At 42.9% G+C, this 14,194-nt stretch overlaps 1 protein-coding gene across 4 annotated transcripts in view; it reads left to right on the top strand.

Annotated features, from left to right (window-relative positions):
- Positions 1-14,194, top strand: part of lrp6 (low density lipoprotein receptor-related protein 6) — a 49,209-nt gene that overhangs the window by 18,156 nt on the left and 16,859 nt on the right. For 2 of the 4 annotated variants that reach the window (XM_063460209.1, XM_063460207.1), the window contains exons 3-7: positions 6,873-7,070; positions 7,152-7,348; positions 8,397-8,528; positions 10,422-10,818; positions 11,099-11,270. In XM_063460209.1, coding sequence (XP_063316279.1) covers positions 6,873-7,070; positions 7,152-7,348; positions 8,397-8,528; positions 10,422-10,818; positions 11,099-11,270 — 1,096 coding nt within the window. Of the gene's footprint in view, positions 1-6,872; positions 7,071-7,151; positions 7,349-8,393; positions 8,529-10,421; positions 10,819-11,098; positions 11,271-14,194 lie in introns of all 4 variants that reach the window. The other 2 variants (XM_063460208.1, XM_063460206.1) reach the window with 1 other exon arrangement.

Below are 14,194 nucleotides of genomic sequence, written 5' to 3'. Positions count from 1 at the left end.
GCCATTTCGTTCGCGACCGACACATCACTACGAAACACACTCATTTCCTCCATTACCAGCGGCTGGCTGCTTCCCAAACCACCCATGCGCGGCTTGGCACTTGTGCTGTACGTAACAAGTCACGTGACGTGACGCTGCGGCTGTGATTGGTTCGGCTCTGCGCTACTTAATTTGGATTGACTGTTCTTCTTTTTTTTTTTTTTTTTTTTTTTTTTTAAGAGAGCAAGAGAGAGATGAGGTCTATCGCAATAGTTTAATTTTTCTATCGAGAAAAAGTTATTTCGCAATACATATCGTTATCGTTTTATCGCCCAGCTCTAGTTCAAACATTGAATATAAAAAAGCATTTAATCTGGGAAAAAGTTACCCAGCATGTTTAAAACCCAGAGTAATTTATAAAAGACTTGGCAGAATCCAGTGAACAGGACAGGTGATTATTTTAAAGTCGGTACACCTCGTTTACAGATAGTAATCGGCTGGTTTTGTGACTAAAACTGAATATTTTCCTTCATCCTCTTTCTGCTGCTGTGAACACAGACAGCCACATGTTGAGAATACTGATCATGTCAAGATTTGATAACCAAAGCCGGGTTAAAAACAGGTAAATGGCAGCACACACCGACTGAATCTTTGAGCCAAGCTAGTGTGTCCTGTGTCCACGTCTTGTGAACATAAAAAATATCTTATTATTAAATCAAACGGCTCAGGGTAAATGGCCAAGTGCAGACAAACAAACATTTAATCAGAGGAAGTGAGGATCAGCTGAAGGTCGTTTTTTCAGCTTTACTGTCTTGTGTTTGGAGAGAAAGTGGCAGAATTTGGTCCAGACAGAGGCTGAAACATGGAGGAAACATGTTTTTAAATGTTAAACATGGATGTGATCTGATTGATGACGCTCCCAACATGAGTGAGGAACACTTGGCAGGATGAAGAGCAGTGTCGAACAAAGCTGTGATTACGCTCCAGTAAAACAACGACAGCAGCTTCTGATTTAATCAGCCGCAGTCCCCACTGTGCGTCTCATTAGCTCGGCAGCAGCGCACTCTGAGGCTCCTTCTCCAATGCAGTCGTCCCTGTTTTCTCTTGTTTTGTTTGGTTGCGTGCGTTTCACAAAGGCCCATTGTTGCCGCAGCAGCTGTTTTGTTTTTCCAGCGGTTACTAAGCCAGACGAAGGTACTGCAGCAGCAACACGCCAGCTCCACTCAGTCATGGATGAGGGGAGAAAATGTTGTTTCTGCAGAGAGGAGGTAGACTCCTCAGCCGTGAGCTTGTGGACAGATAAACTCCCTCCACATGTGATGGGCTGATGACTGCATTATAAAAATGATTATAGTAATTCTGAAGATTTAAAGAATATGAAAAGTGTTCCAGGATCTTTTAATTTTCCAATGTCCAACGTCTTTTAAGCAACCTCTATGATCTTTTTTTCCTAAAATTGCCAGAACTTTCATTTCCTGGGACCGTAGTTTAGGAATGTTCCAGCAAACCTTCAGCTCTTTGTTATCGGTATTTCTGCCTCAGTCTGAAGGTATGCAAAGATGCATTAAAACCTGTTGTCGAGTTATCTTGTGCCAAAATACGAACTGACACATTAAAATCTAGCTGGACTTGTACATCTTTTAGTTTTTGGCTAAGGACAGAATAAAGTCTGGGAAACCTTCTTTAAACTTCCTAACATGATGACGTCTCAAGCAGCTTGAAGTTTGGGAACTTTCCAAGGAACTAAAAGTTGGATGTGTTAAGGATGAGGGCCGCACTAAAGTTCAGTGGACCATTTTAGGTTCTAGTTGGACTTGTTTTATCCCCAATTTTGTGACAGTACCAGTTCATGACAACACCAACAAAATATTAAGGTAGAAGCTTTTAAACTTCAGCTGGAATTGTTCATTGGCCCATATTTAAGTTTCCCCTGAGGCAGTTTTAGTTTGTGGTCCAAAGCCAATACTTAAACTTGAACTAGTTTTTGGTGTCAAGTAGGGGTGCAACGGATCACGGTTCATCCGAAATCCGAACCGATCCCACTCTACGGTTCGGTACGCACGTGATCCGAAGATTCGAAAAAGAAAAAAAAGAATGCGTATGGTGCGCGTGGTCAGTCTGTCAAGCGGTAGTTATGGTCAGCGCTAGCGGTCCAAGCAGCGGAGCAGAGGAGTTTGCGGCATTTAAGCAGCCCTTTGCTGCCCAGTCCGACCGGGCTAAAGCTAAAAGCTAATGGGGTGTTTAGCTGCAGACGGGAGGCCGTCGTCTGTTGTGCAAAACAAGGTTTAAACTGTGATGAACGTGCTTGGGCCACGCTATGATATCTCGTTGCGCGTCCACTTCAGTGACAAGATCGTTCCAAGCATGTATGAGCAGGAGAAGTTTAAAGTTATGGCTGAACTGTCCCAGGCATCTTCTGTTGCTCTAACTACAAATGGGTGGACCTCCAGGGCAACGGAAAGCCACGTGACCGTGACCGCTCATCATATCACAGCGGAGTGGTAGATACAAAGCCCTGTACTGCCCTATAGATTACATTAGATTAGATGAAACTTTATTTATCCCTCGGGTGGGTTCCTCCGCGAAATTCAGTTTCCAGTAGCACAGCACCCACAGAAGTTGCAGAATGTGAGCAGAAATATACCATGTTTACACATATATAAATACAGAGTATACAAAAGGGATAAATAGAATAAATAGGAATAAGAATACACGGGAACGGCACACTTCAAGTATTGTGAGTCTATTGCACCGTTGGATATTAACAAAAACTATTGCACAGTGAAAAGGCACTACAGCTACTTGTTCCCCCCTCCTCTGTCCCCGTTTCCCCTCCAGCGAGGAGTTAAACAGTTTGATGGCTTGTGGGACAAAGGACTTTTTAAGTCTGCTGGTCCTTGACTTTGGGAGAAGCAACCTGTCACTGAACAGACTCCTCTGGTTGTTTATGGCCGGATGCAGAGGCTGCCCAGCATGGTCCATAATGTCCATATTGCACCTTAATTTGTTTTTATATAAGTGCGTGGAATCAGTCTAAAGTTGAATGTTTTTTAATAGGCAAAACATACTTAAATAAGTAAACGGCAAGTAGAATTTTTGTCTTTTTTTTCTATTTTTGCTGATCCGAAAATTGATCCGATCCGTGACTTTAAAACCGTGATCCGATCCGAACCGTGAGATTTTTGATCCGTTGCACCACTAGTGTCAAGTATTAAAAAAAAAAAGAATAAAGTTCCAGAAACCTTTTTGGGTTTAAACATGTCCTCCAGCACAGTGACCTTTGTTTCTAAAGCAGGAAAAAGTCAGATCTTGTACTTCCATAGACTAAAGATGGAAAGTTTCCAAGGAACCAAAAGGCTCTTTGAGACACTTGTTTATCTGTGATTCTATCTCAGTTTAAAGCCTAGAAGACATTAGTCAGCTGATGCCTTAGAAAGCTGTTTCTGTATGTTAATGTCATGAGGCAAATGCTAAATGATGTTGGGCACACTGTAATTTTGAAGTGGATGGTGTTGGATTGTAGCTGGACTTGTTTGTTGTTTCATCTGTAATTTTCCTGAGAAGCACTTTAAAACTGGTGCCTAACCTTGAACTAGTTTTTGGTAACGAAAAGGAAGTGAATCAAGTTGTATAACCTTTTTCTCTATTCATAGTTCCTCCATCACATGATCTATATTTCTAAGAAACGCAGAACTTTGACTTCCAGAGAATAAATGTGAACTTTCCAAGGAACTCTTAAGGTTATTTCAGTTTTGTGCTTTTACACCCCAGTCTGAAGCCCCTCAAAGAGGATTTGAAACCATCATCTCATCTTTAAACAAGTCAGACAGGCGACAGGCGGGTCCTTTTTTTTAAAAAATATCTGTGAAAAAGACTAAAGTTCGCATTGAAGAAAAGGGCGCAAGAAGTCTGGGCTCCAGATTGGTGATATTCTTGAAACGCTTTACCTGGCAATGTTATTCTGCCTGCATCCGTCTTTTATTTACAGTTTTGGGGCATTAAAGATTGACTTCCTTACAGTCTGAAGATGTTGCAGTTGTCTTTGTTACTCTGTAATGCTAAAAATTGATAACAAAAGCTAGTCCTGTACCCTGCAGGAATTCAGTTCACAGCTGCTTGTAAGAAGCTTCAAAGAGGGACATTTTTAGTGTTTGTAATAAAGTTTTTCTGGTGAAGTGAAGCAGCGAGTGTTTCTGCAGTCGGGTTCATTGTGTTGCAGCAGCACAGTCTTTGAGGAAAACTGGTTCTTCAAATCCACGTTGGAACGCAGAGCTGGACTCGGTTCAACCGGGATGATTAATGCATCAGGTACCAAACACAATGCAGCTCTTGTGGTGAGGGGATGTGTTGTGTGCTCGGCATTTCACTGCAGCTTTTCTCTCCCCTCTCTGCCTGGCCGGGGCCTCATTGTTCAGGGAGGGAAAAACACACCCTGAATGTTTCAGAGCTCTGAAGTCCTACCTGCTGCTGCTGCTGCTGCTGCTGCTGCTGCTCGTGCCGTCTCAGGACGCAGCTCTTCATTTGAAGAGATACTGAAACCCTTCGGTGCCGGCCTGTCACAGCCAACGGCTCATCTGGCCGCTGCCGCTTTGCTTTGTTCGCAGTGAAACCCAACCAGCTGCTGCGTTTAAAGGCTGCTGGGCAGGCTATCAGTTCAAGCTTTTGTCTTGTCTGAATGGGATTACGTGGAGAGCCCCAGCAGCTCCGTTTTTGGGTCAGTTTTTCATTCAGAAACATGAAGTTACAGGATGTGACGGTACTTTCCTTTTATGGCTCACCTGTGTGTCAGTTTACTCATCAGACTGACTCACAGTGAAAGTGTTATCCCAAATATCCAGTTAATTGATGGGAATTAATGTATAAGCCTTAAAGCTGAGGGCGAAAAATCAGCTAGGCTAGTGTGTGATCAGTGGGCTTCTTTTCATCTTTCAGTCAATTAAATCACATCAAAGTGTGAATTTATGCACTGTAAGTACTGTACACTGTACTATACACAAGTCCGTCACATAGAAATTGGTCAACAGGGTGTTCGAGGCAACCAGAGATTCCAGGAATAAATATGAAGCTGCAAGAATAATCCCACTTTCCTTTCTTTCGGCTTTGTTCTAGCTTCTTCTTATCACAGCCCCTTTGCTGTACGATCACTCACACCTACAATTTGTTTCCTGGAAAATTGAGCTGCTCACGAACTCAAAGTAATGTCTGAGTGAGCTCCCTCTGTGAAGACTTTCAGGGTCCGGTTACAGTTTTCAAACTTCAGAGGTTCTAACTCCAGCTGTGAGTTTTCCATCAGCCTCTTTGGATCTGCTGATGTTCGATTTCAGTTTGGCCCTGAGTCTCGGGATAAAGGGGTCTGTTCTGCTCTCCATCCCCGCCTGGGCTGTGGGGGGAGGTGGTTTGAGATTGAGGTGTGGGATCTGGGTGGAGGAAAAAGGCTGTCCAGCTGTGATGGTAATTAAGGCAAACAAAGAGGAGAATTAGCTGCACAGCAGGAAGCCCCGCCTTCCTCATAACACCTCCACATGTGTGCTTCATGTGAGGAAGACATGGTTTTTAGAGCTGTCGGACTCTGGGAGAGCACATTAAAACAGTTTTTCTTTCACAAAGCAGCCTGAAACCGCAAAAACCCACTGATTATTCAAAAAAAGAAACTGTTTAATCAGGGTTTGATGGTATTGTTCGTGATTTAATCGGCTTTGGTAGAGTTTATCTGCTCTCAGTCTTCAGCCCAACATTGCTCATAGGTGAGACGACCTGGACTAAACCTGACGAGTGGAAAACTTTAATGATGACAACAGCTACCTAAAAATAACAGAGGATACAATCACACACTGCATTATATTATATTACCAGAAACTTTCTAAAAAGTAGTATATTTAGATTTGGTACATGGTGTCACCCCTGGGTATCCCTTTTTCATCATATTGAGGCTTTACCAAAGAGAGAGAGTGAAAAAGTTCAGCTTATTTGGACTGATGAAGAATATTCTGTGTTTGTATGTCTGAGAGGCTAGAAATCAAATACCAGCCCCCTGCCTGCAAACTGTGGTTTCTACAGGCCTTCAGGTCTGCTGACAGAGATCACACATCCAAATATTTCAGGGACATCCAGCATCCATCATTCTGTTAATGTGAGCTCCACTCCCAAGAGCCTGCGTTCACTCAGCCGCACTACCAGATATTTACAATAAAACATCTGAAGGACGTATCTTCGGTGGTTTCTAGATAATAGCATTTATCTGGAGCTGAGATGTTTGGGGTTTTTGTTTTGTTTTGTTTGTTTTTTAAATTTTAACTTTCATAGTTTAAATGAGTTGCTTCCTGCACATGGCAGCTTTTAGCTCCTGCTGGCTCGTCATACATCCTTATTGGCCGCTGATAAGTCAGAGCAGGAATAATAATTAAACAGAGTTTATTTTGACTCAGTTTACTGTCGAGTTCTGTGACTGGTGTTGTTTATTAGAAATCGGTGAGCTGCGCTGTCTCTTTATTATGATGATCCTGTAGTTTATTTAGAAACCGCTGCACAGATTAATAACAGATAACAGCCAGTAGTTTGCGGACAGCAGTGGAGAATGATGTAATGCAGGGAGGGAGGGAAGATGATGTTTAGGTTCTCTAAACTTTGTACTGCCTGACCATCATTGTCTCATTTCATGAAAATGATGGTTTAAAGTGAAAAAGTCAAAACTTGTAGGTTATGTTGCTGTGTGTAAAAACCCATCTTTTACTGCACAGCTGAGAGCTGTGCTGGTTCTGCAGTAGTTTGTGGAAAACAATGAGGTGCATGTGTGATGTGTGAATTTCACTTGTCTCTCCATGTGTGGGCACGCTGTTTAGTGTGGAGTGATTAGTGTTTCTGTGTTTGTGATGGTTGTTTTTCTGTGTCTTCAGCTTCATGTACTGGACGGACTGGGGCGAGATCCCAAAGATTGAGCGGGCGGGGATGGACGGGACAAATCGCTCCATGATCATCGATAAAGAGATCTACTGGCCCAACGGGTTGACGCTGGACTACAGCCAGCAGAAACTGTACTGGGCCGACGCCAAGCACAGCTTCATCCACCGCTCCAACCTGGACGGCTCCTTCAGGTACATGCAGCGCCACCTTTAGGTTTTCTGAAGCTGGGTGATGAGTTTTTTTCAAAACCCTAACATGCTGTGTGTTTTCAGGGAGGTGGTGGTTAAAGGTGAGCTGCCTCACCCGTTTGCCCTCACTCTGTTTGAGGACACGCTCTTCTGGACGGACTGGACCACCCACTCCATCCACTCATGCAGGAAGCAGACGGGAGGTGGCCAGCGTGTCGTCCACTCCAACATCTTCTCTCCCATGGACATCCACGTCTTCAGCACCAAGAGACAACCCACCGGTGAGTCCAGACAGTTTCATCCCCTCCGACATGTTCACTGACTCACTCGGGTAAGAATCTGAGCTTTGAAAAGGACAAACCAGGCCTCTCTGCAGATGTATTTAACAGCTGCATGTTTCCTCAGTCTTCACTTGTCCTCATCTGTGATCAGACAGTCCTCTTTCAGGCTGTGGAGAGCACAGAGCCCTTCAGGTGTTGAACAGAGGCACATCCTTCCATCCAGATGTGAGAATATCCAACATGTGGAGTCTGTGAAGCTCCAGCTGTGGCAAACCTCATCAGATTGATGCACAAATGTTTTTGTTGGCTCTCTGATAAAGAATCTGAAGCACAATCAGATTCCTCGTCTTGTGTATTTTTATACTTGGGGTTAAATTATTCACAGGAAAAAAAAGCTCTAGAAAATCTTTTAAAAATCCCAATGAGGGTTGAGGTGTTGTGGTTTGTGCAAACAATAGCTTGGCCGTGTTAATTCAAGGCAAACAACAGCAAAGTTTCCTCACTGAGAACATGTGGCACTAATTAAAAAGCCAAACACTGACAGATTTGGTATCACTGTGCTGTGAAAATGCTGTTTAGTCTTCTGTGTTTTGTTCCTAAAAAGTCCTTGATTTGTTGTTGAAAAGTGCTCAGGAACCTTGTTAGAGTCCTTAAAACCATTTTCAGTGAAGATGATCTTATTAAAACATAAAAAGATCATTTAAAACAAGCGAGGTCTCTATATGTCCATTTTTAAAAAAAAATTTTTAAAGTGGACTTTTACGTATTCAAAATGAAAAACACATTTTTACTTTTAAATGATTACAAATGCCAAAAAATTGCTTCTGTTATGTGAAATAACTCGGACACATTGCTGTAGCGACATGCAGACCACCCTAACACAGTTCTCTGCCTGATGTTTATCCTTTAGTGTCTGATGTAAGAGCTGTCAGCTGGAACACATGAATGATTTCCTGAGTGTCGTGCTGAGGGTAAAGTGCAGTTTTGAGGCTGTAACTTGAAGGTAACTGGATTTTTTTTCTTGTTTCTTTTCCTTTCGTGGCAGCAGTGAACACTCCTTGCTCCCTGAACAATGGAGGATGCTCCCACCTCTGCCTCCTCTCACCTGTCAGGCCTTTCTATCGCTGTGCCTGCCCCACCGGGGTCCAACTGCTGGAGGACGGCAAGACCTGCAGAGACGGTAAGAACGCTCTCCGCCTTCATTGTCTGTCGGTTCCCGACGCAGTCTGTCAATTTTTAGTCGTTTGTTTTTCAGGGGTTTTTTTTGTTTGTTTTTTACCTGAAGCATTTTAGTCTGGGTTTAATAGTAAAGTCAAAAGTTGGACTTTGACTAATAATAAAACAAAAACTGCAGACAAACATAAGGACAAAGACGTTGTGGTAGAGCTCAGCTACCTTAGATTGCAAAGGTGTTCCTAATGAGGTGGTTGGTGTATATTAAGGTCTATATAATCCAGAGAGTCAGATTAAACTTGCCGAATGTGCAGTTTGGCTTCAGAAACACTCGAATGGAAACAGAAAAAGAGTCCAAATATTTCCTGAAGTGCGTCAGTGAGCAACGTCGACGCTTGCAGATTATCTTTTATTTTCACCAAGAAAAAATGGAAAAGGCACAAAACGCGCGCTTGTATAACTGTTTACAAGGATCCAGGCCGAGCAGGCAGATTGGATTCATTAGTGTGTTTGAGCTTTGTGTTTCTGCTTGAAGAGAAGCCGGCAGATTCTCTGCTGCCAAACCTCATTAGCTTTTCCTCTAATTTAAAAACTCCTGATAACGTGCTCGCTCCCACTCTCCACCTCCTCCTCCTCCTTCTCTTCTTCATCGTAGTCATGTACAAGCAGAAGGTAGTGCTGGGCTGACCTGTTGTTGCTATGGTAATCCGTCTCCATGAGCGGGGCCGGCCGTTTGAACGGCAGCCCGACGTTTCCCCACCCTTTGCCTCCTTTTATTTACATTTTCGGGTTCAGTAACCCTCGCCTGCAGAGCAATGGGAGTTTTGAAGGCGGGGAGGCCTTTGTGAGAGACAGGATCACATGATCCCCCTGCAGACAATGCCCCCTTTCACTGCTGGGGTTTAACCATTTCAGCCAAGGGGGGTGAGCTGAAGGGTCGATGTTTGTTACTTCTCTGAATGTTAAAGAAATGAAGTCAGGTGTTATATCAGGACTGCGAGTAAAAGTCCTTCACACAGAGCCCCAGGGTTAATTTCTGCTGTGCATGTTTTTAATTAGCTGTGTGCTAACAGAAAGAAAATCTTCACCAGGTGGATTCAGACCTGCAGTCATTCCCCTTCAGGGTTTACAAAGCTCTTTATATGTAAGATGTAAAAGATATTTGAAGGTTTTGATATTTCTTTTAACTTTAAAGAAGGCAGACATAATGGTCTCAAACAAGGCTAAAGACTTTCACTGGACAGTTTTTACATTTCAGTTTTACTCAAGGCCAAAATGATCACACTTAGTTTTAGTTCTCTGCAGTATTCGAGGTCTAAACTTGGTCCAGAGTGGATGAATTTTGCATGGGTCATATTTTCAGCTGTGGGCAGATTACCAAACAGCTTCATACTTGTTGAAAGCTGAGATGGAAAAATGGTTCAGGCTGCCACTGTAATGTGTTATTGTTACGACACCATAGATGGTCTATAAAATTATCAGTAAGTATGTTGAATTAAGTATGTATCAATTGCTGATCTCAATTTTTATGAATACTGTACTAGCCTAGGTGAAACTCTAATGCTGTGATATCTTCATTACTTTGAATCCGCACCTTTTTTAAAGGTCTGTAAATCTGTAAAAAGGACCACTGCAGACTCATTTCTGGATATCTGAGGTAAATTATAGGAGCAGGAAGCAGGAAAGGATTCAGAGGGATGAACCACTGAGTTGTTACGACCATTTCTGTTCAGAGTGTGTGACAGCTGTATTTGTGTTGATGTCTGTGGCCATCTTGTCAGGATAACTCGGGATTTTTAATCCCAGTGAGACGTCTTCTAAAAGGATAAATTAAAATTTTGTAAATAAACTTTGAGTGATGATGTTCTGACCCTGTTTCTACCTATGTGTTCCTCCTCAGGTGCGACGGAGATGCTGCTGCTGGCCCGGCGAACCGACCTGAGGCGAATCTCTCTTGACATGCCAGACTTCACTGACATCATCCTGCAGGTGGACAACATCCGTCACGCCATTGCCATCGATTATGACCCGGTGGAGGGATATGTCTACTGGACCGATGACGATGTGAAGGCCATCCGCCGCTCCCTTCTGGATGGCAGCGACGCTCAGTTCGTGGTCACATCTCAGGTGGACCACCCTGACGGCATCGCCGTCGACTGGATCGCCCGGAACCTCTACTGGACCGACACTGGGACCGACCGCATCGAGGTGACCCGGCTCAATGGTACCATGCGCAAGATCCTGATCTCCGAGGACCTGGATGAGCCCAGAGCCATCGTTCTAGACCCCGTGGCTGGGTGAGTCTAACATCTGGAAGAAAATAAAGGAGAGTTTTGTGATCTGAATAAAGGCACAAAATATTTATAAACATATGTCAGGATTTCCAAAATTCTCAGATGAGGCTTCAATCAAAGATTTCAAAGATCTGAATCTCATATTTGGAGTGATTGCAAACAAAACTTCAGAGTTTAATTCTGTGAAATCATTTTAAAACGTTCTTTGTAGAAATTCAGGTGTTTTTGACTCCTTTAAACCAACAAGGTCAGGTTAAAGTTTTTTTCCCTTCCTGTTTTTCAGGTACATGTACTGGACCGACTGGGGTGATGTGCCGAAGATCGAGCGGGCCGACCTCGATGGGATGGAGAGAGTGGTGATGGTGAACACGTCTTTGGGTTGGCCCAACGGCCTCGCACTCGACTACGAAGAACGCAAAATCTACTGGGGAGACGCCAAGACGGACAAGATCGAGGTTTGTGTTTGAGCTCCAGATTTTACTCTGATGTCCAGAATAGATTTCTTTAGTCTTGGTGTCCTGATGGTTCTCTGATCTGCTGTTCTTAAAAGTCAGCTTTTATGATTTCAATCTTTTGTCTATTTTAAACAGGGTGGTGGGAACCGTTTTCAGACAGGTTCTCTTTTAGTTTTTGTCAGCACAGAGCCTCAAGTCTTCTTATAGGGTCACTCGAAACGCCACCAGCTGTCCTGTATGTAAAATAATCTGTGTGTTGGAGGCAGGCATGTCAAGCAAATATGTGAAAGACAAGGAGATTGACTATGGACTGTTAGATCAATCCAGCCTTGTAGTTAGCAGTGCGTTGTTCTTCTGTTCTGTTGGTTAATCTTAGCTGGTAAACAGCTTTTAGGTACATTACTGCTTTCTGTTGGTGGTAATGGTGCTTTACATGCAGGCACAGGTAAAACATGAGGAACATGGACTTCAGGTTAAACAGTTGCATAAATATTTCAATTATTGTGAAATTATGATGAAATTATGATTCCTGTTTGTGATGTTGTAGACCTGAACATAAAATGACAATGAAGTCGTTCTTCTCCTGACTCAACACTCATTTTGGGCTGGGGTTTTTTTTTTTTATTGTTTTATTTATTTATTTTTTTGAGCATCATTATAAATTTATAGAAATTGAGAATTTCAATAATTTCAACCTGTCAAAAAAATCTAACCTCAGATTCTGCCATTAAGCCTGATTTTTCGTGATAGTTTAGTAACTTTTGTGCTGATGAGGCCCAATATTCAAACCACCAGAGCTGAACTGAACATGAAATCACCCTAAACTTGTGACGGTGAGCGACTCGTTCAAGGAACAGTACAAGCAAATATATAACGTTCAGAATAACGTTCACTGATTGCCCTTTTAAATAATCTGGTGCTGACGTTATTTTCTACTAAAACATTCAGAGCATAAAAAAAGCACTAGAGTGAACAATGAGCATTAAAATGGTTTACAGTTTTATTTTCAAATGGCTGCCTGAAGGTTTGCTGATGTTTTATTGTTTTTTCTTTTTTGTTTTTTTGTTTTTTTTTCCTGTGAGAGGAAACGTTGCAACTGGACGGTCTCTTCAGCTCTCTGGTCGTCGCAGAGCTGTGAAACTTTGTGCTCATGGCAGCTGTGCTCGGTGTCGACCGTCCAGCTGGGTCTGAAAGTAAAAGTCTGATCTCTTTCCCTCTGCGGTTTGCATCCTCACGCCATGCTGTCATGTTTGTAGCTGATTTTATGTCTCTGGTTTTTATCTGACCCCACCTGAACCCCTTCTTAAACCCCCTCAGAGATCGTGTTGATGGCAGTGCCCCGGCAGAGGGGCCTCTGCCCCCCCCCCTCCCGGGTTTCTCCGAGGACCCAGCTTTTGCGGTGAGATCCCACATCTGGTTCCGATTGCGGCCTGCACTCCAGCTGCGGTCGGCTCTGTTTAGAATAGACCCAGAATCTGAAACCGTCGCCGCGCTGCGGTCTCAACTCCCAAACCAGCGGAGACCTTTTGGCTGAGGCCATCGGGCTGAGGATGGAAACTTCGTCTTATATTTATACACCACGTTCCTCCGAGGCCCAGTGTGTGGAGATGTTTTTGAAAGATGGCAGCCGGCCACGCAGGGGCTGTTCTGGGAGCAGCGAATCGCGTTGCTCCACGCTGCGCTGATAGGTGGAAGGACGCTATACAGATTACAGGCCTCACTGTTTTTTCTTTTCTGCAAATTCCTCACATATTTGTCTCTGTTGACACTTTGAGCCTCTCTGCATGTTTCAGAAATGATCTTATCGAGGTGAACTCCTCTTCATGTGTTCGCCTGTTTCACCAACACTGCTGCAGTTAAAAAAGAATCGCCTTTAAAAATGAGTCTTGGGTTCGATGTTTTGTTTTTCTTCCTCTCACTTTAATCTTTGTGCTTTGGTCTGCTGGCTCAGGAAAATGTAAAGCTTTTATTTTTCATGATTTAATTACACAAAGAACTTTTAAGAGTGTATATAAGAGAATACAGGAAAAAACTGCATTAACCTTCACTTATACCTCAGAAGTAGAGCTGGGCGATAGAACGATAACGATATGTATTGCGAAATAACTTTTTCTCGATAGAAAAATTAAACTATTGCGATAGGCCTCATCTCTCTTGTCCTCTTAAAAAAAAAAAGAAAAAGAAAAAAAAGAACAGCCAATCCAAATTAAGTAGCGCAGAGCCGAACCAATCACAGCCGCAGCGTCACGTCACGTGACTTGTTACGTACAGCACAAGTGCCAAGGCGCACATGTGTATTTGTTTTTGCAGCCGGGCTGCCCGGGTAATGAAGGAAATGAGTTTGCCGACTAGAGAAAAATCAACCGAGAGCGTGAGCGAAGGTTACCCAAGAAAAAAACAATGATGGTTCCAATGCCGGAGAGATTGTCGAACGGAAGGGCCATAGAAGTTCCGTAGTGTGAAGGTATTTCGGCTATTTCAAGTCTGACAAAAAACAGAGTAGCGCGCACTGTAAATTGTGCCGAAAGCAAGTCTGGAAATACAATAAACCGGTGCATGCTCAATCTCTGACTGAAAGCGCTAATTCGTCATTCGGCTTTTGTCAGACTAAAGTAACTGTTAAAACAGTTTGAAAAGCTAAGCTATACAACAAGGAGAGACTGAGAATTTCCTTTTAGTTCTCAGTTTATTTGATATTGACAAAAGTTAGTCAATTTTGTCTGTTCTTCTGTAAAACCGAACTAAGATTTATTTTTAGAATTAATATTTTGTTTCTAAGTAGAATTGACAATTTAGTAGTCTGTTTTGTTTGTTCTATTTTGAAACTTAAACGCTTTAGTGGCTGCCTTTTGTGTAGTTTGCAATATTTACCTTTATTTATCTGAAACTGAAGTCTCATGTTCCTTAAGTACATCTACCCTGTT

The sequence above is a fragment of the Pelmatolapia mariae genome, linkage group LG17, assembly GCF_036321145.2.
Source record: "Pelmatolapia mariae isolate MD_Pm_ZW linkage group LG17, Pm_UMD_F_2, whole genome shotgun sequence".
NCBI classification, from domain to species: domain Eukaryota; kingdom Metazoa; phylum Chordata; class Actinopteri; order Cichliformes; family Cichlidae; genus Pelmatolapia; species Pelmatolapia mariae.
Note: the sequence above shows the minus strand (reverse complement) of the source record. Positions and strands in the feature narration are given on the sequence as shown.